This window comes from Salmo trutta, chromosome 7 (assembly GCF_901001165.1).
Source record: "Salmo trutta chromosome 7, fSalTru1.1, whole genome shotgun sequence".
Classification (NCBI taxonomy): domain Eukaryota; kingdom Metazoa; phylum Chordata; class Actinopteri; order Salmoniformes; family Salmonidae; genus Salmo; species Salmo trutta.
Window position 1 is genome coordinate 2,640,838 of NC_042963.1, and position 19,077 is coordinate 2,659,914.

A 19,077-nucleotide genomic window follows, 5' to 3' on the forward strand; every position below is an offset into this window, starting at 1 on the left:
GTCTTTTGTCTGAATTATTGTATTTTTTCTTTCAGTTTATGGAAATTGTAATGGATTGTTGTTAATATGGTTAAGGGTTAGGGTTCTCTGTGGGGTTAGGGTTAACCCTAACCCTAACATAGGCTATATATTAATAAATATATTAAAGTAGTTAAAATATAAAACCACAAATTGTGTTAATCATAAATGAATCTTGAATAATACAGTAATAAAAACGGTATTTCATTCATTTTAATAGTTATATACAGGTACATAAGAGCTGAAATGTGTATTATTATTGTTATTATTCACAAGCATGTAGAAAAGTCAGCTTTTTTCATACTGTGATCGTTTAAGAATAAATATTGCTTGAGTATCATGCTGAGAACTATGAACCGAATAGTGCTTTAAGAGAGGAACATAATCCAGGAGATAATCTCCTCAAACTCACATGCCACATGTATACATACACTGACACACACACACACCTCATAACCATCATTAAACTGATGAAATGTAGCCTAACCAGAGAAATAGAATGTATCATGCTGATTTAATTATGTGCATTGCTTTAAGCCTAAACAGCAAATATCCTATTGACTACACTAGTCACTACTACTACTAAACTATCCTTTTTCCAAAGACGTGGAGAGCGGAAATCAGAAGGTAAAGTCTTGAGGCTCAGTCTCATCATTCTCCTCTGGTTCGTTGCTCCTTGCAGTAGGGACTTTGGCAGCACACTCTGCCTTCCTGGTGAAGGGGCGACCTGGCTGGCCCAATGTTTGACGTGGGGGCTGCTTGCTGTGTGAAACGTGGCCCATACTCTGGGAAGGGGCACCTTCTTGTCTCTGGGTCACCAATGCTTGCTGTCCCCTGTACTGATCACAGGATGCTACCAAAGGCTTTCCTATGTCTAGTTGTTTGCTCTCTTGCAGCCGCAGCTTGCTGCCCGTGTGGGTATAGTGTATGTCCACCTTTATCACTAAGGATCCCTTTGGAACAGAGAGAAAAAAACAGAATATAGATTTTTATTCACACTTTTAGTTAACCATTGAATAAATGATAGATTGCAATTTGTAAACATTTCTACCATATTATTGCTTACTTTCAATGTTAAATATGAGGAAGCAGAAAGTAAGCATACCTGGAGCTTTTGAAGGCCACAAAGTCTGAGGCTACAGTCAGGGTTTTCAGCAACCAAGTTGTTTAGCAAAAGAGAGTCCATTTCACCTGACCTGCCAGGACTAGAGAAGATATCCTCCATTGCCTAGACAGAGGTTGGGAATAAAATACATCAAGCAACAACAACAAAACCTGTCACACCCACTTATTATTATTATACACATTATACATGGGGTGGCAGGTGGTTAGAGCGTTGGGCCAGTAACTCGAAAGGTTGCTGGATTGAATCCCCAAGCTGACAAGGTAAAAATCTGTCGTTCTGCCCCTGAACAAGGCAGTGTTCCCCAGTAGGCTGTCATTGTAAGTAAGAACTTGTTCTTAACTGACTTGCCTAGTTATATAAAGGGTACATGGTATATTGATTTTGTGTACGGGGAAAATAATGCATTGAACCACTAGGTGTCAGTATGCTCCAAGGAGTTATCACGCCACAGAAGCAAACACTTGATAAGCGGTTGTGCACCAATTTCCTGCTCTTGTTTCTCACTTCTGCCATTTACTACAGCTAGGAACTCTATATATGGGCACAACATTCTTGTAAATGGGAAACATCATTCAATGACTGTGTTACCCTGTCGTGAAAGCCAAGAGGGCATACGCCGCGTAAGGCAGAACTATGCTAATAAGTGTACTGTGCATAAGATATACCCTAGAGTCTAGAGAGGGGATGACTCTGCGCTCTTGACAACCTTTGTACCTGCATGTTCTCTAAATATAAAACGTTGTTTTATGAGCAATAAACGTGTCAGGTTCAGATAAATATCTATACGACAATTTTAGCCTTGAGAGCTGTGACCACAAACTGAAATAGTTCAGACACCATTTGCAGAACCAACTCTTAGAACCTTCTCCCAAACATATTTTCTTAACCTTCTGTTTTCAGTTTGGTTGTGAGTGTAGCCTACAGATGGATACAATTATGCATACATTTCCAGGGTCTCACAAGGAGTTATAAAGTCCTTTCAATCCAATATTTATTTGCAGTGTCATGTGAAGTTATGCAACTAAATCATAATTCTTATTAGGGGGTGTTTGTTCACCACACCCTGCCCTCTACATAATGTGGCAGGTATCAACAAGTAAACGTGAAGAGGTGACTCACAGGTGTGCTCCTCAGAGTAACAGTGCAGTCCTGGGTCCTGGGGCCAGTGGTTTTCACTGTGCCGAATGCAACCATGACGTTAGAGAACAAGGCTGAGAAGCTGACCTCCACCTCAACTCCACAGGGGAAAATAAGCAGCTTCTGACGTGGTAGCTCTGTGTGGGATGATATCACATGGAAAGACAGTTTTAAGATACAAATCCTATGTCAGAAAGCATCTGACATAGGATGCTATCTCTTATTCTTATCCGTATTTTTTGAAACTGCACTGTCGGTTAGGGGCTCGTAAGTAAGCATTTCACTGTATTACACTGTTGAATTGTTGTATACTGTTGTATTCGGCGCATGTGACTAATACATTTTTATTTGATATGATTTTATCTCTAGGAGACAGACTAGATAAGAGAATTGGCCAGGCAAGTTATCAGAAAAGTTTATTCTATCAGATGTCAACTTGTCCTTGAAAAAGGTTACAGTAGGAGTTTGTTCTTTAAAATACGAGGCCAAAATATACACGGGGATTTTCAAGAACTTCGGTGATGACAACATTCTATTTGAATAAATAATACACGATAAGCAAGTTCCTAGGTGACAGGGGGACAACAAAAGTATATTCCCTTCTGTTATGCATACCACTGATATACTGGGAGTGAAATAAGCTTATAGTTGACTTTAAATATACAAATAAGTTCCCTGTCTGTTATCACCAGAAATAAACTGTCAATTATTGAATGGTGGTGTGATGGTCATGACTCATGCTAAACCACACTGTTTTTAAAAGCCACATCCATATCACATGCCGAACTGGAGGGGGTGTAGGGAGGAGGGAACATATTGCTATTCCTCTTTCTTGATAAGACTAGCTTAGGGCAAGAAAATTACATTACAGTATTTCATAGCAAATCACACACCATACCATTGCTAATGCATGTAAAATAAGAACAGCACTTGACATACACACAATAATTTATCAATAGCGTCTTTAGATTACCATTTATTGTGAAAATGGGTCTGGATTGCGGATATTGTGGTGTAAAAACTTACCGTTGGCTTGTCTCCAGCAGGCATCTCTCAGACGTAGCTCCCCAGTGTGGCCGGTGGTCCTGACCGGATCTGTTAGGGAGCGAGGCTCCTTCAGCGTGTGTTTGATCTCCACCGCCTGCTTCCCTGTGACCAGAGGGTCTCTGCCTAGATCTGAGGAACAGGGTAAATGTTAAAGGTTAGCCTATGCTGCCAAGGTAACAGCTGTTCTTAAGGAAGGTTCAATAGTAGGACTGAAATGAAAATAACAATACTATTTGACTGATGTAAAGGCTCTGAAATTATAAACATGTGGATAATAAGAGTGAATGTTTAGATGACAGGCATGTATAAGGCATTGTGGGCCAGATGTGCATTTTTTTACATTTTAAATGTAACCTTTATTTAACTCGGCAAGTCAGCTAAGAAAAAAATATTATTTACAATGAGGGCCTACGGGGACAACTGAAAAGGGACAACTGATACACTGAAACCCTATTCAGGTCCCTGGATACAGGCTTACTCTAAGCCTTGCAGAGGATATGGCTTTAGTACATATTTTAAGCAAGCTGTCTTCGCCATGTTTCCATTAGAGTTGAGTGAACAGCAGTTCATCATCAACTATTTTTCCATTAATAAATAACTTGAAGACAAGCAGGACATAGATCATAATTCTTCAAATGAGGTTCTGGGAACATGGTCTCATGATCTGTCACTTCAGTGAATATTATTTCCAAGACATGAATTAGCAACGGTTGTTATAAGGTCTAAAATACAATTCTGATAAATGCAGCTGTTCGACAAAGTATTCCCACACATAATAGAGAGACGAGATCATACACAAATGTAAGCAATGTTTGAAATTATTATGTTTTAGTCAAATTTTATATCTGTTTGGGCTTCTTGAGGTCAATTTGCAGTCTACAAATTATTTCTAATTATGTTCCGGTCCCCCGACCATGAGCTCAAGAGACAAATTGACCCCACGGCTGAACCTAGTTGATGATCCCTGCAGTACAAAACGTCACCTTTTATTCAAGGGTATTTTCATACATATCTGTTTTACCGTGTAGAAATGAATGCACTTTATGTATCTAGTCCCCCCATAAGTATTTGAACAAATTCACTTAGAATATTAAATTAAGTCAAACGTTTAGTATTTGGTTCCATATTCCTAGCATGCATTGACTACCTCAAGCTTGTGACTCTACAAACTTGTTGCCTGCATTTACAGATTGTTTTGGTTGTGTTTTGGATTATGTTGTGCCCAATAGAAATGAATGGTAAATAATGTATTGGAGTCACTTTTATTGTAAATATGAATAGAATATGCTTCTCAACACTTCTATATTAATGTGGATGCTACCATGATTACGGATATCCATGAATGAATGAAAGTTACAGATGCACAAAGATCATGCCCCCAAAACATGCTAACTCACCATTACCAATAACAGGGGAGGTTAGCAATTTTTGGGGGTATGATATTTATTTCTCTGGAACGTTCTAACTCATCATTATTCACGATTCATTCATGATTACACTTTCAGAAATGTAGCTGTAAACCTGAAATAAAATGTATTGTGTCACGTTTGTTTTCACAATGTCCCAGTGAGTAACGGTGCAGTAAATATATCTCTTATGTAAGCCGTGAGCTTCTGTGCCAAGGTCTGACCGTTACAGCCACTGACAATTCATCAGTCAACCAAAGCAGTACTGTACCACCACCTCCTTGGATGGGCTGTGTTAAGTTATGCAGGATCACTGGAGCTGGAGCTGATTGACCACAGGAGAGCAGTGTAGGGGGGTACACACACACGCCAGAGCAGCTGTCTTTAACTCTACTGCTCTCAGGTTTCCTGCTGTGCTCCGACCAACAGTGTGAATTTCCAGAGAATGAGGTCACATGCTAATGCAGCTCTGTCCCACAAAGTTATGTTACCAGAGAGACCATCAAACATGTTACAGGTTTTCAAGCATTTTGCTACACCCGCAATAACATCTGCTAAACACGTGTATGTGACCAATAAAATGTGATTTTATTTGAGGTTTTGGTTTTTCCAATTATGTTTTGAGGTTGGACTTTAGCACGTATAGATCGTTAGCACGTAGGGGGCGCTGAGTGGTGTCACCTCGTTACTCAGTACGTGTTACACCTGTTCTGGTTTCCGTCTCGTTAGTGGGAAGGTGTTTCACCTGTGCTGGCCGGCCCAGGTGCTATTCAAGAGTGGCTGGCCCAGTGTTCCAATTATCTTGAGAGATGTGGAGGGTCAACACCTTCATTTGGTGCGTCCTATTTGATTTATAGAAAAGTGTTCCCTTGTCTGATTTTGTTTGCTCCACCTTTTTGGTTTGATTCCTGTCTTTAAGTTTGGTGTGGGTCTTTCTTTTGTTTGCCTCTTGGGTAAATTTATTGTGCGCTCATGGTGGGTGTCTTTTAGGTTCCAGTTGACGTTGCTAGTCAACTTTCAGTGAGTGTCTTTCAGAACCCCTCCTAAAACCCATCTGTTTGGGTTGTTAGTTCCCCCTTTGAGTGACACTTTGATTTCGTGCTGGGGAATGTAACAAACAATAAAACAAGCAGCCCTCCAAGCGCCGCCCACTGCTATCTGCTGCACCAGTGGGAGTAGTTAGTGATTTAAAGGCCCAGTGCAGTCAAAAATGTGATTTACCTGTGTTTTATATTTCCACACTGAGGTTGGAATAATACTGTGAAAATTATGATAATGCCCTTTTAGTGTAAGAGCTGTTTGAAAAGACCGCCTGAAATTTCATCCTGTGTTGGTGGGATGGAGTTTTGGCCTGCCTGGTTATGTCACCAGGTGGTAAATTAGTTAATAGACCAATAAAGAGTTCCAAACCTCTCTGCCAATAACAGCTAGTTTTCAGTTTTCCCCTCCCCACTCAGACCACTCCCAGAAAGTTCAAGCTAAATTCTTGCTTGAGAAATTGAACTTTGCTAAGAAGTTTTTGTTCTTTTTTTAACCATTTAATTGAAAACAATCACAGTAAGTAAATTAATTGTTAACCAGAAATGATTTGAGATTGAGATAAAAACAGCTGCATTGAACCTTTAGGATGTGAAAATGTTTGTGCTCCATCCAACAACAACTTCCATACTGACCCTGTTAACAGACACTACTGTGCATCTCATATAGAGGAGCTACAGAACCCAGAGTCACCTAAGAAGACAAAGTTATTCTGCTCTAATTAGCAAGGAATTTAGTCTTTCTTGGGTATTTTTTGGTCAAAAGAAATACAGGGGTTTCCCATATGAGTCATGGATTGGTGTTAACAGTATGTCAAAACATCCATCCTGAAATTCCAAAGTCACACAGACTGAGGGAAGTACTATAAGCAAAGCCACCGTCATACTGTAAGAGCAAAGCCTATCATACAATAACACTGACCCTCAGAGACCTGCTCCAGGACGTGAGTGACCTTCTCCGGCTGCAGAATGTGCTTGTTCAGGTACTTGGTGAAGATCCCAGTGCTCTTCCCTCCGTCCTGCACCTCATACGCCTCTGCATCTTCACATCTTTTAAGGCAGCAGGAGGTCATTTAGATTTCAGGTCATGAATGAACACTCATAAAATAAGTTGTTGTTACATACACAAAAAATACATACGTGGCATATCCATACACTGTGTTTCCCATGGGTACCAAGGGCCTGATTTCAGAAGCTATGCAATCTTGGTTGTACCTAAAAATACAAATATACAACTTAACACTAATATACAACTTAACACCTGTTTTAGTCCTTCCACAATCATAATACTGTTTGTACAAAAGTTGGACAAGATCTAGAGCAACAAACAGTAACATGAGGTGTCCGTCAGGAGGCCTACCATGTTCTGCAGGTGTCTAGTAAGACCACACTCAACGCAGTCCGTCTCTCCTGCATCTTGCGCATGACCCTCTGTACACAGACACAGTTCTCTGGACGGTAGGGCTGTGGAGCATCTATGGCCACCAGGTAGTTCCTCCCTGAACGTTCGTACCCATGACCAGCATAGTAGAACAGGGCTGTAGGGGATAGCATAACGTTACAGGTATTTTTTTATGTATTTCAGTGATACACCAAAATTACTATTTAGAGTTAGTTACCATCGATCACTGTTACTTCATCAGATGAACACAGGAAAGAAAAGTCTCTCATAGGTGTAAAATAGTAAATTCAGAGCACAAGAAGAGTACACTGAGTGTACAAAACATTATGAACACCTGCTCCATGACATAGACTGACCAGGTGAATGCTACTTGTTAAATCCACTTCAGTCAGTGTAGATGAAGCTTTGAGTCACTTGAGACATGGATTGTGAAAATATTTAAAATGGATTGGACATGGATTATGAATGGGCCAAATATTTAAGTGCCTTTGAGCAGGGTATGGTAGTAGGTGCAAGGTGCACGGTATACAGTCTGTCAAGAACTGCAACGTTGCTGGGTTTTTCATGCTCAGCAGTTTCCCGTGTGTATCAAGAATGGTCTTACCACCCAAAGGACATCCAGCCAACCAACTTGACACAACTGTGGGAAGCATTGGAGTCAACAAGGGCCAACATCCCTGTGGAACGCTTTCGACACCTTGTAGAGTCCATACCCCGACAAATTGAGGTTGTTCTGAGTGCAAAAGGATGTGTAGCCCAATATTAGGAAGGTGTTCCTAATGTTTTGTAGACTCAGTGTATACTCCAGTTCAGACTGAGGTAGAGATAAGGAAGAAGAAAGGGTGAAACTGCACATGAAAAAGGTCAGGAGTTTTCAGAGCAGTAAAAGTAAGACGTAGTAGAGCCGCAGTAGCTACATGTTTCATACTCTTTATGCATCTGTCAAACAAGGCTCCATGTTTTAGCCGGTTTCATTTTATCAAAGATATACTGTGTAGAATATCACACAACACTACCCTGTCCTTTATCAACAAGCCATTATGTTGCTTGCTTTCTAGGTATTATGTCCAGCGGAAACAGGTAAACTGTGCAGGTCCTAAAAGCTCATAGAAAGCCAGGTTGCTACTTTTTAGATTGTTTTTTAGTTTCACATTAAGCTGACCTCGTTTTCTATAACAGCCAACAACACACACACACATGGACTATTAGATGAGGCAGAAAGTTATACATTCTTAAAAATGCTTACATACCAAATAAAATGTAATGTGTATGGCTCAGTGCCTGTAATAACAGTGTGAACGTTTATTTATTTGACTAAAATATAAAAGGGAGATAAGCTGACAGGTTGCTGGGTTGCTAAAAGCCCTTTACAGGCGCTAAATAATTCTGTAAAGTACAAGTATCACAGGCCTTTAGAAAAGGCTATACATAGAAAGGCTTTTCACACCAAACACTACAGACCCATGCTTCTCCTTTCCACCTCTTATCTGCCTGCTAAACCACACTCACACCAAGCTACTAATAAGATCTCAAAACAGCAGCATAGCATTATGAACTGTGACCTCAACAAGTTCAACGGAAAAGAGCAGAATAAGTTCAAAGGGAACTTAACCAGACTCCGAAGTTTCCACTTAACATATACTTTTTTTTATACATTTACACCTATTAATCTGAAGCGGGGAATAGTATTACTCTAATCGTTAGCTTTTTAGTCTCTGAAAAAAACTCAATTCAAAATACATTTTCCATTGTAATGTAACCACCAGAATACTGTACAGTATTGAACTCACCATACACGCCCCTGTCAAGCAGAAGAATGAACTTGTCAATGGCTGCCAGCATCTCCTCCCTGGTGAGGTCCAGTAGAGACACCACTCTGAAGCCCAGCTGCTGCAGCAGGTTGGCCAGCTCATGGACATCCATAGTGGGGGCCATCAGGTCCGGGTGGTGGGAGTAGTTGAGGTTACCAATAAGCAGGGCCACTTTGTCAGTCGCTGAACGGAAAGACCATAGTGGAATTAGTAATCGGGATTAATTTACTGTATAACAAGAACAGCTAATTAAACTGTAGAAACATGAAACTGCATACAGTACGAGTCAAAAGTTTGGACACACCTACTCAAGAGTTTTTCTTTATATTGACTATTTTCTACATTGTAGAATAACAGTGAAGACATCAAAACTATGAAATAACACATATGGAATCATGTAGTAACCAAAAAAGTGTTAAACAAATTTGAGATTTTTCAAAGTAGCAACCCTTCGCCTTGATGACAGCTTTGCATACTCTTGGCATTCTCTCAACCAGCTTCCCCTGGAATGCTTTTCCAACAGTCTTGAAGGAGTTCCCACATATGCTGAGCACTTGTTGGCTGCCTTTCCTTCACTCTACAGTTCAACTCATCCCAAACCACCTCAATTGGGTTGAGGTCAGGTGATTGTGGAGGCCAGGTCATCTGATGCAGCACTCCATCACTCTCCTTCTTAGTCAAATAGCCCTTACACAGCCTGGAGGTGTGTTGAGTCATTGTCCTGTTGAAAAAGAAATGATAGTCCCACTAAGCGCAAAGCAGATAGGATGGCGTATTGCTGCAGAATGCTGTGGTAGCCATGCTGGTTAAGTGTGCCTTGAATTCTAAATAAGTCACTGACAGTGTCACCAGCAAAGCACCCCCACACCATCACACCTCCTCCTCCATGCTTCACAGTAGGAACCACACATGCAGAGCTCATCCGTTCACCTACTCTGCGTCTCACAAAGACATGGCGGTTGGAACCAAAAATCTGAAATTGGGACTCATTAGACCAAACGACAGATTTCCACCGGTCTAGTGTCCATTGCGCATGTTTCTTGGCCCAAGCAAGTCTCTTCTTATTATTGGTGTCCTTTAGTAGTGGTTCCTTTGCAGCAATTCGACCATGAAGGCCTGATTCACGCAGTCTCCTCTGAAGAGTTGATGTTGAGATGACCCTGTTACTTAAAGTCTGTGAAGCATTTATTTGTGCTGCAATTTCTGAGGCTGGTAATTGTAATGAACTTATCCTCTGCAGCAGAGGTAACTCTGGGTCTTCCTTTCCTGTGGCGGTCCTCATGAGAGCCAGTTTCATCATAGCGCTTGATGGAAGAAACTTTCAAAGTTCTTGACATTTTCCGGATTGACTGACTGATGTCTTGTAATGATGCACGGTCATTTCTCTTTGCTTATTTGAGCTGTTCTTGCCATAATATGGACTTGGTATTTTACCAAATATGGCTATCTTCTGTATACCAGCCCTACATTGTCACAACACAACTGATTGGCTCAAATGCATTAAGAAGGAAAGAAATTCACCTGTTAAATTAAATGCATTCCAGGTGACTACCTCATGAAGCTGGTTGAGCGAATGCCAAGAGTGTGCAAAGCTATCATCAAGGCAAAGGGTGGCAACTTTAACACTTTTTTGTTACTGCACGATTCCATATATGTTATTTCATAGTTTTGATGTCTTCACTATTATTCTAGAATGTAGAAAATAGTAAAAAAATTAAGAAAAACCCTGGAATGAGTAGTATGTGTGTCAACTTTTGACTGGTACTGTATATCCGAAAATACTGCTACATCAGTTCCCCTCTTCAATGAGGAAATGCTCAAACTGCATTCTAAAAATTACGAATACTTTATTTACACTAATACTTTATTTACACCGAGCCATACCTGTGAGTTTTGGAGCTGTGACTTTGAGTTGATTAGATGGCTCTGAATGAAATGGAAAAAAGAAAGAAAAACAAAGGTTGAAATCAGTGCATAACTTCATACATCACACTTCAATCTGTCAATCAAACACAACAAACAAGATCAAAAGCAATATGAGCATGCTAAAGGCCTCTGTTTTACTTCAGACTGGTTGAGTCAAAACGTAGAAAACACATTCAAATGCAAAAGGGGAACCTACATCCAAAGGCCAGTTTCATTTCTAGTAATTTAGATGTTCTCTATTTAACCCTGCCCACTGTTGAGAGCCTGACAACTTCCTACCATTTCTGTCTTTAACAAAGGGAAAGTACCTTAAATCCTCAGCAGAATGGAAAGACCCACTTGATAGTTTTGTACAAAGGTACTGGGAGGCATGTGCAGAAATCAAAATATTCACAGCTATTCCACTAGCTCATTGAAAAGGGCGGAATTACTTTACAGTGTATTATGTGGTAGACTTCGTCAGGGAAAATAGAAAATGCTAATAGTAAAGCTCATGCCACTGAACAAATAACTGTTGCTATTGTTTTGTCATGTGCTACTATGAAGGACTTTTGGGTTTTATATTCACTATTCACTATATCTATATATAATTAAAGAGCCACATTCACAAAAGGTAGACTCCATAATTTTACAACATCATTCACAGTGAGGTGACTTCCTACAAACAACAACATTCCTTCCTAATTATTTGCAAAGATGCCCTTCGAGCTCTATCATATTTCTATTTACCTATATCAACATCAGCTGGCTCTGTCCATCTTTCTTCTTCAACATTGGACACAGAGCAGAGATATGTTCCTCTATCGTCTGCCTCTGCATTATGTATCTACAAGGGACACAAACACATTCCCATTAATGTTTGGCTCTACTCATGCACATAAGACTATTCTAGAAAACAAACCTTATGTTAAATATTAACCAAGTTCTTCTAAATTGCAATGTTTACATAGGACTGCTGAAGCACTATTGGCTCTCGGCCAGATCAAATGTCAAGACAGAGTAAATACGATGACCTCAGTACAGGAGTAAATAAACACTGGAGTTACCTGCAGTGTGTCAGTGGTTTTGCCCAGCAGAGGATGTCCATTTCTGTACCACTGGTAGTGTGGGATGGGAATGCCAAAGGCAGAGCAGCTGAGGGTGAGTCTCTGCCCCTGTCTGACAGTCTGGGGTGCTGGGTGTACAGCGATATGGAGCTCCCCTCGCCAGGCTACTGGGAGACCTAAAGAAAAAAAAATGCAATAGCGATACATTATATGCAAAATAGTGCTCTGCATTGATCAAAGAAGTTTTAAACATCTGCATTGCAAACATATTATCTTATAACTAGTAAGTAATATAGACGATTCATATACCTGGTTTAGCAATGTCTGGGACCTTTACTTTGACCCATTCACTGAACACACAGTTGCAGAACTGGTCATTCACTCGGCAAATGTAGAGCTGAGACCTCTGGGCTGTGACAGTCAGATCTGCTCTGGTTGCACCAAATACCTAAAAAAAAACATTAGCCATTTCATTGGTTATACACTGTGTTACTCTACGAATTGACAACATAATACAGTGTCAGACAAGAATTACAAAAATCCTCCACAACCACATACCTCCTCTTCATCAGATTTGAACCACTGGTAGTTCAGGATACCTGTCCCCTCTGCTCTCACACTCAGTTTCACCTGATAGTTCAGTGGTACACTCACAGAAACAGGATGCTGCACAATGACAAGGTCTGAAAATGGAAAGTGATAACATGATATTACAGAATTGTTATTAAAAAAGAATGTTATGTCAGTGTACTGATCAAAGATCACGGAACATAGTTGATTTGCTAAATAAATTGGGGAAATGCACACCTCTGATCATGTTTTTCATCACTTCAGTGTGGAATAGGAGCTTCTAAACCTCAAGTATAGTTGGTTCTGGTCATTCCTGCACTGTGCTGCCTGTAAGATGTGAAAAAAAGACAAAATATGGGCATCAGACTGGGTATCAACCAACACAAATCAAAATGCAGCCAAAAATCACAGGAACACATGGAGATTATGTCTTATAAGGGCTATGACTATGTTTGTGGACACAATGGAACAAATGTGCATTGGCAAGTGTGACTAGCAGATTTCTCCCCACTTCCCATTTTACAACTGTGCATGTGACAATCACCATAAGACAATTCATCTATTTCCAGAGAAATAGAGACTGATAGGCTAGCATCTTTGCAACACAATCTGTGCTGGCCGGCAAAATCTGGACAGTTGTCCATCATAATCTTCCTGAAAATGGCTTATTACAGAGTAGTAACAATTATATGCTACTATCAATATGCTGTACAGTTCTACAGTTTAATGGCTGTAAAATTAGACCTGAGCAATGTCCTCTACTAGTCTACAACTCAAAATTCTGACTGTTAGTTATATGGTATACTACTTGACCAATAAGAATGTCCTGACGCACACATTAGTAGCCTATAAACTCAAGTGAATCACCACCACACATTCCTGTCTGCACACTCATCCTATAATGTGCTGTGTTGTTTCAGCTCTTGAAAAGCAAGAAGACACATTAATATGTTATACAATTATTTGTGTTTGATAATATATTATTGTCATAGAAAAAAAATCGCGAGGCCTATGTTAATTGTTGTAATTGTGAGAGGTATTTTTACATGAAATTAAATATAGAAGTCTTTGGTAAACACGCAAATAGTATGATTATAGAAAAAGTGATCCAACACATTTCTATGGCTAGAGAGGGTTATTGTGTATGCTACCTGTATCAATGTTTTGTACATACCTGAACTGCGACCAAACACCATGTAAATGCCACACTGTAAGAGCATTCATTCGACTGCCTCAAACAAACTACAGTCGAAAATGTAACTAATCGAGAATCCTCAAAACTTTATCTCAATAAAAAAAATAAAAGGACATCCTTTTTTCCCGGAACAAGGATACCCGCCCTTTACCGTAGTAGATGTAATATATGAGCCCTATCTTATAAAATATGTTATGAGATGCAATACTAACGCAATTAAATTAGGGAAATCGTTATCCACAACAAGATCAACAGTCACACATGGACAACAATAACATAGCACAGACATCTAAAAGGTCGATTAATTTTGATTTCACTGATGAAGTCTCTCAAAAATGCTCAACAATGATCCCACCTTCTCACTTTTGAAATAAATAGGCTTATTACGTTATATGAAACGTATTTTGGTTTTATGAAATTACTCTTGTGCTTATTAGTTTAAATTGGGATTGAATTAAATAGCAATACAGTTCATGTATTTTATGTAATACCCCACTTTGCTGGTAGCCCTCTGTGCTTAGTGTGTGAAGGTAACCTAAGCAGGCAATGGAAAATTGAGCAATGTGATCAGATGGATGAATTTACAACCCACATTCTCAAGGGTGTTTTGGAAGAACTCTTTAGTGGTAGGCAGTATCAAATGGGGGCTGCCCCTGGGTAAGAACCAAGCACACTGACAAAAAGTATCTCTGGATGCACAACATATTAGTGTTTTGCAACAAGTCTGCCACCAACACAGTGTCCCACCGAGATATGAGTCTATACTCACTGCTGTCAACATGTTAAGAGGTTGTATGTTTAACATGGCCTTGCTTGGTCAACTATGATAGTGTATAATGATCTGATATCTCCTGTGATATTTATTTGACATACTCTCTTCCAATTTGGGAATTTATAGATTTTTCCTCAGAGATTACCTTTAGCCTTCTCTTGTTGAATATATGTCTGAAGGCTAGCTTGGGAAAATGTGATGTGCACTTGTGGCTATTTGTAGGCCTGCTATAAATAGGGTCCTGATGGCACCACAAGCACGCCTATGATTGACAATTGCATTCAGAGTTTTGCTGCTGGGAATCAGGCTCCAAAGGACACTGAAAAGCCTATAAATGGTAAGTTCACAATATTACACACTTTTCTTTCAACCAAGAAGTGTTTGAGTTCAATGTTAACCTCTGAATTGTAAAATGATGTCTAAGGATTATGTTTGACTCCTAAAAACCCTTGTAGAGCCTGATAGCAGTTCCTATTTATAACATTCTCCATTGCAACTGCTTAGCTTGGTCAAGGGAAAGCAGTTACCACTGTCTGAATTATATTTTAGTTTAATAATTGTTACATTGCTTGAGAAAGGTGCATAGATGTTATTTTTTATTCAAGGATCTATTTGAGTTGTTGAAAGGTTTCCCAAAGACTAATCTAGATCAAATGTTTACAGTATTCACAGCTGTTTTCTCCTTTCTTTTCCAGCAACTCTTACATTGGTAAGACACTGCAACTTGAAACTGGGGCTTTGATCCATGCCAAGCTGAGCTTTTTTTACTCAAGGACCAGTCTTCTGTAGTAGACACTTTTCCTTTATATTTGTGGGAATATCTGTTGAGTGGACAATGACGTCCAGAAGACCAATGACCCGTTCTTACTCTGGCAATGGGAGGTCCGGCGGCAGCTACAATGAGGAGGAGGTCAGCTCTTCGAATGGCCGCTTGGAGAGCTGCAACTACCTCTCCAATGTCAGGCCTGAAAACAGGTAGATGACCTCTTCTTCCTTGTTTCATTACGACTCTAGGCATTTCAGTGTGACTCTGTCCACCACACACATTCATTAGATATTTTGGCCGTCTCAACATATCTGTGGAGCCTTTTCTAGTCCAAAATGCAAATGTTACATGGCAAGTAATAACCATGCAACAGTATTTCAGTATTCTAAAGAAAAGCACAGCTCTTAGAATACCGGTAAGTATTCTCCATTTGTAGCCTACTTTATAAATACAAATGAGTCCCATGTAAAATAATCTAAGACACAAAACCACCAAAATGACTGATGGGATGCCTTTATTTGCCTCCTCTATGAATAGCTACTCAAGGTGTTCTCAAATCAGGTCATCGAGGTAATGCATTCAACGTTGATATACAATTTCATTCATACAAAGTTATATATATATATATTCAACAACATTATAGGCACTGTTTCCATGTCACTTTCTCAACTGCTAAGAAATGTAAAATATTTGAGAGAGCAATCTCAATCTTCCTTCACAATCAGTAATGATCATGAACGGCATTCTTCCCCTCCCTGGAATAAACAACACACTGTGCAAAGATGTCTATTCCATGTCTATTCCACATTGTTTCAGCGTAATTTCGTAAAAATGATGTGAAAACAACGTTGATTCAACCACTATGTGCCCAGTGGGAAGTGTAGAACGAATAATGGTTGGCTAAAAGATCCTTGAAATATTGGCTTTCTCATGGGAAAGTACTTCAGCACATGCCCTGAAGAACAGACACTAAAGCTAAAGCTCCCTTTCTGTCTCCAGGAGTACATTGTTTGGTGTGATGGCTCAGCTGACTGAGGACACCCAGCCTGTATTTGAGACCACCTTAAAATCCAAGGCCGTGTCAGAGAACTGTAATGTGAAGTTGACATGTGTGGTTACAGGTAGGCCTACACTAAACAACCTCCCTCAGAGTTGACCTACTTACTTGCATTTGTGTATGTATGTTGGAATGCTTTAGATAGTTATGAGTAGGCGATGGTATTAGTCATTCTGTTGTTAGTTTGAAATCAAAGCAGAGAAACAAACCTACTTCTGAACAGCAATGCAAACATGAATTGAGAAGGGCAATGCATATATAAACGTCAATTGAAGACAATGAAAAGAGAAAAGTTACTTTAAAATGCTTATGACTGCTTATTCTTATGTTTTATTCTATAGCTTATTCATTAACGTGAAAATAAAATAAAACTGTTCAAAAGTAAAGGCAGCTGATACTAAATTAGCAATGGTATAATGTTGGCGTAGAGAGGCAAGACATAAATAGGATTAAAAATCTAAGCAGGTTTTGCTATTTCCTTCCCCCCGGCATCTGAGTTGGCCCCTTCTCAACCACAGCAGTAGAACTTGTGGCTTTGCACACTGCCATGACGCAGCAGTCTGAAACAGGCCTTGGTTCTTGATACAATTTCCTTTCAAAAGCTTTCTGTTCCTTTTGTTTTATTGCTGATTAATTAATTCATAAGATGCATGAAAAAACAACTAATGGCTACTGTGTTCATACCTCGATGGTAACCTGGAAATTAAAATAATGATCATACGGGGCATAATCTTAATGAGAGAGAAAACATGAAACTATATCTAATTTAAAAAATGTTTTTTGGAGAATTTAACCAGGTTATTATTTTACACTGTATGTCTGTGATGTACAGTTGAAGTCGGAAGTTTACATACACTTAGTTTGGAGTCATTAAAACTTGTTTTTCAACCACTCCACAAATTTCTTGATAACAAACTATAGTTTTGGCAAGTCGGTTAGGACATCTACTTTGTGCATGACACAAGTAATTTTTCAAACAATTGTTTACAGACAGATTATTTCACTTATAACTCACTGTATTATAATTCCAGTGGGTCAGAATTTTACATACACTAAGTTGACTGTGCTATTAAACAGCTTGGAAAAATCCAGAAAATGATGTCATGGCTTTAGAAGCTTCTGAGACTAATTTACTTCATTTGAGTCAATTGGAAGGTGTATCTGTGGTTGTATTTCAAGGCATACCTTCAAACTCAGTGCTTCTTTGCTTGACATCAAGGGAAAATCAAAAGAAGTCAGCCAAGACCTCAGAAAAAAAATTGTAGATGCCTAAAGGTACCATGTTCATCTGTACAAACAATAGTACGCAAGTATGGGACCACGCAGCCGTCATACCGCTCAGGAAAGAGACGTGTTCTGTCTCCTAGAGGTTAACGTACTTTGGTGTGAAAAGTGCAAATCAATCCCAGAACAACAGCAAAGGACCTTGTGAAGATGCTGGAGGAAACAGGTACAAAAGTATCTCTATCCACAGTAAAACGAGTCCTATATCGACATAACCTGAAAGGCCGCTTAGCAAGGAAGAAGCCACTGCTCCAAAACCGCCATCAAAATTCCAGACTACGGTTTGCAACTGCACATGGGGACAAAAATCATACTTTTTGGAGAAATGTCCTCTGGTCTGATGAAACAAAAATAGAACTGTTTGGCCATAATGACCATTGTTATGTTTTAGGAAAAAGGGGGAGGCTTGCAAGCCGAAGAACACCATCCCAACCATGAATCACGGGGGTGGCAGCATCATGTTGTGGGGGTGCTTTGCTGAAGGAGGGACTGGTGCACTTCACAAAATAGATGGAATCACGAGGGAGGAAAATTATGTGGATATATTGAAGCAACATCTCAAGACATCAGTCAGGAAGTTAAAGCTTGATCTCAAATGGGTCTTTCAAATGGACAATGACCCCAAGCAAACTTCCAAAATTGTGGCAAAATGGCCTAAGAACAACAAAGTCAAGGTATTGGAGTGGCCATCACAAAGCCCTGACCTCAATCCTATAGAAAATGTGTGGGCAGAACTGAAAAAGCGTGTGCTAGCAAGGATGCCTACAAACCTGATTCAGTTGCACCAGCTCTAAGAAGGAATGGGCCATAATTCACCCAACTTATTGTGGGATGCTTGTGTAAGTCTACCCGAAACATTTGACCCAAGTTAAACAATTTAAAAGCAATGCTATCAAATACTAATTGAGTGTATGTAAACTTCTGACCAACTGGGAATGTGATGAAAGAAATAAAAGCTGAAATATATCATTCTCTCTACTTTATTCTGACATTGTCATGCCCTGACCATAGAGAGCCCTTGGTTCTCTATGGTGTAGTAGGTCAGGGCGTGACTAGGGGGGGATCTAGTATGTCTATTTCTATGTTGGTGCTAATATGGTTCCCAATTAGAGGCAGCTGTTTATCGTTGCCTCTGATTGGGGATCATATTTAGGTAGCTATTTCCCCACCTGTGTTTTGTGGGATATTGATTGATTGTTAGTGTGTTTGGGCACTACGTCCTCACGGTCTTTGTAAGTTTTGTTATTTTGTTTTGTTAGTTTCACTTAAATAAATATGTGGAACTATACTCACGCATTTTCAAGAACGTGACAGAATATCCCACTAAACCAGGACCAAGCAGCGTGTTCACCAGGTAAAGGAGTTTTGGACATGGGAAGAAGTGATGGGTGGATGCGGAACCCTTCCTTGGCGGCAGACGGAAGTTAATAATGGAGGACAGCGACGACAGCGTCCTGTGCCTGCTCCTCGCACTCGC

The 19,077-nt window shown here is 39.7% G+C and overlaps 2 protein-coding genes across 2 annotated transcripts in view; one reads left to right on the forward strand and one right to left on the reverse strand.

The window, feature by feature from the left end:
* Window positions 1-211: 211 nt before the first annotated feature.
* malt3 (MALT paracaspase 3) lies at window positions 212-13,817 on the reverse strand. Its single transcript, XM_029757611.1, has 15 exons — window positions 13,701-13,817; window positions 12,764-12,853; window positions 12,515-12,639; window positions 12,266-12,404; window positions 11,957-12,132; window positions 11,640-11,736; window positions 10,869-10,910; window positions 8,964-9,167; window positions 7,132-7,309; window positions 6,912-6,986; window positions 6,694-6,821; window positions 3,308-3,457; window positions 2,264-2,418; window positions 1,124-1,246; window positions 212-971 (listed from the first exon to the last, which is right to left on the reverse strand). Exons 2-15 carry the CDS (start codon window positions 12,780-12,782, stop codon window positions 639-641), a joined length of 1,944 nt encoding a protein of 647 aa, XP_029613471.1. The 5' UTR covers window positions 12,783-12,853; window positions 13,701-13,817; the 3' UTR covers window positions 212-638.
* Window positions 13,818-14,465: 648 nt separating this feature from the next.
* The window catches only part of alpk3a (alpha-kinase 3a), a 28,275-nt gene continuing 23,663 nt past the window's right edge, over window positions 14,466-19,077 (forward strand). The window contains exons 1-3 of the mRNA XM_029757612.1: window positions 14,466-14,830; window positions 15,189-15,468; window positions 16,259-16,380. Coding sequence (XP_029613472.1) covers window positions 15,329-15,468; window positions 16,259-16,380 — 262 coding nt within the window. The 5' untranslated portion in view covers window positions 14,466-14,830; window positions 15,189-15,328. The remainder of the gene's footprint in view (window positions 14,831-15,188; window positions 15,469-16,258; window positions 16,381-19,077) is intronic.

Excerpts from the sequence above, each read along its gene's own strand:
- malt3 (XM_029757611.1), bottom strand. Across the intron at positions 10,911-11,639 it reads GCCAGCTGATGTTGATATAG|AGCCATCTAATCAACTCAAA; the intron begins GTAAATAGAAAT and ends CATTTCATTCAG. Across the intron at positions 3,458-6,693 it reads CCTGGAGCAGGTCTCTGAGG|ATCTAGGCAGAGACCCTCTG; the intron begins GTCAGTGTTATT and ends CCTGTTCCTCAG.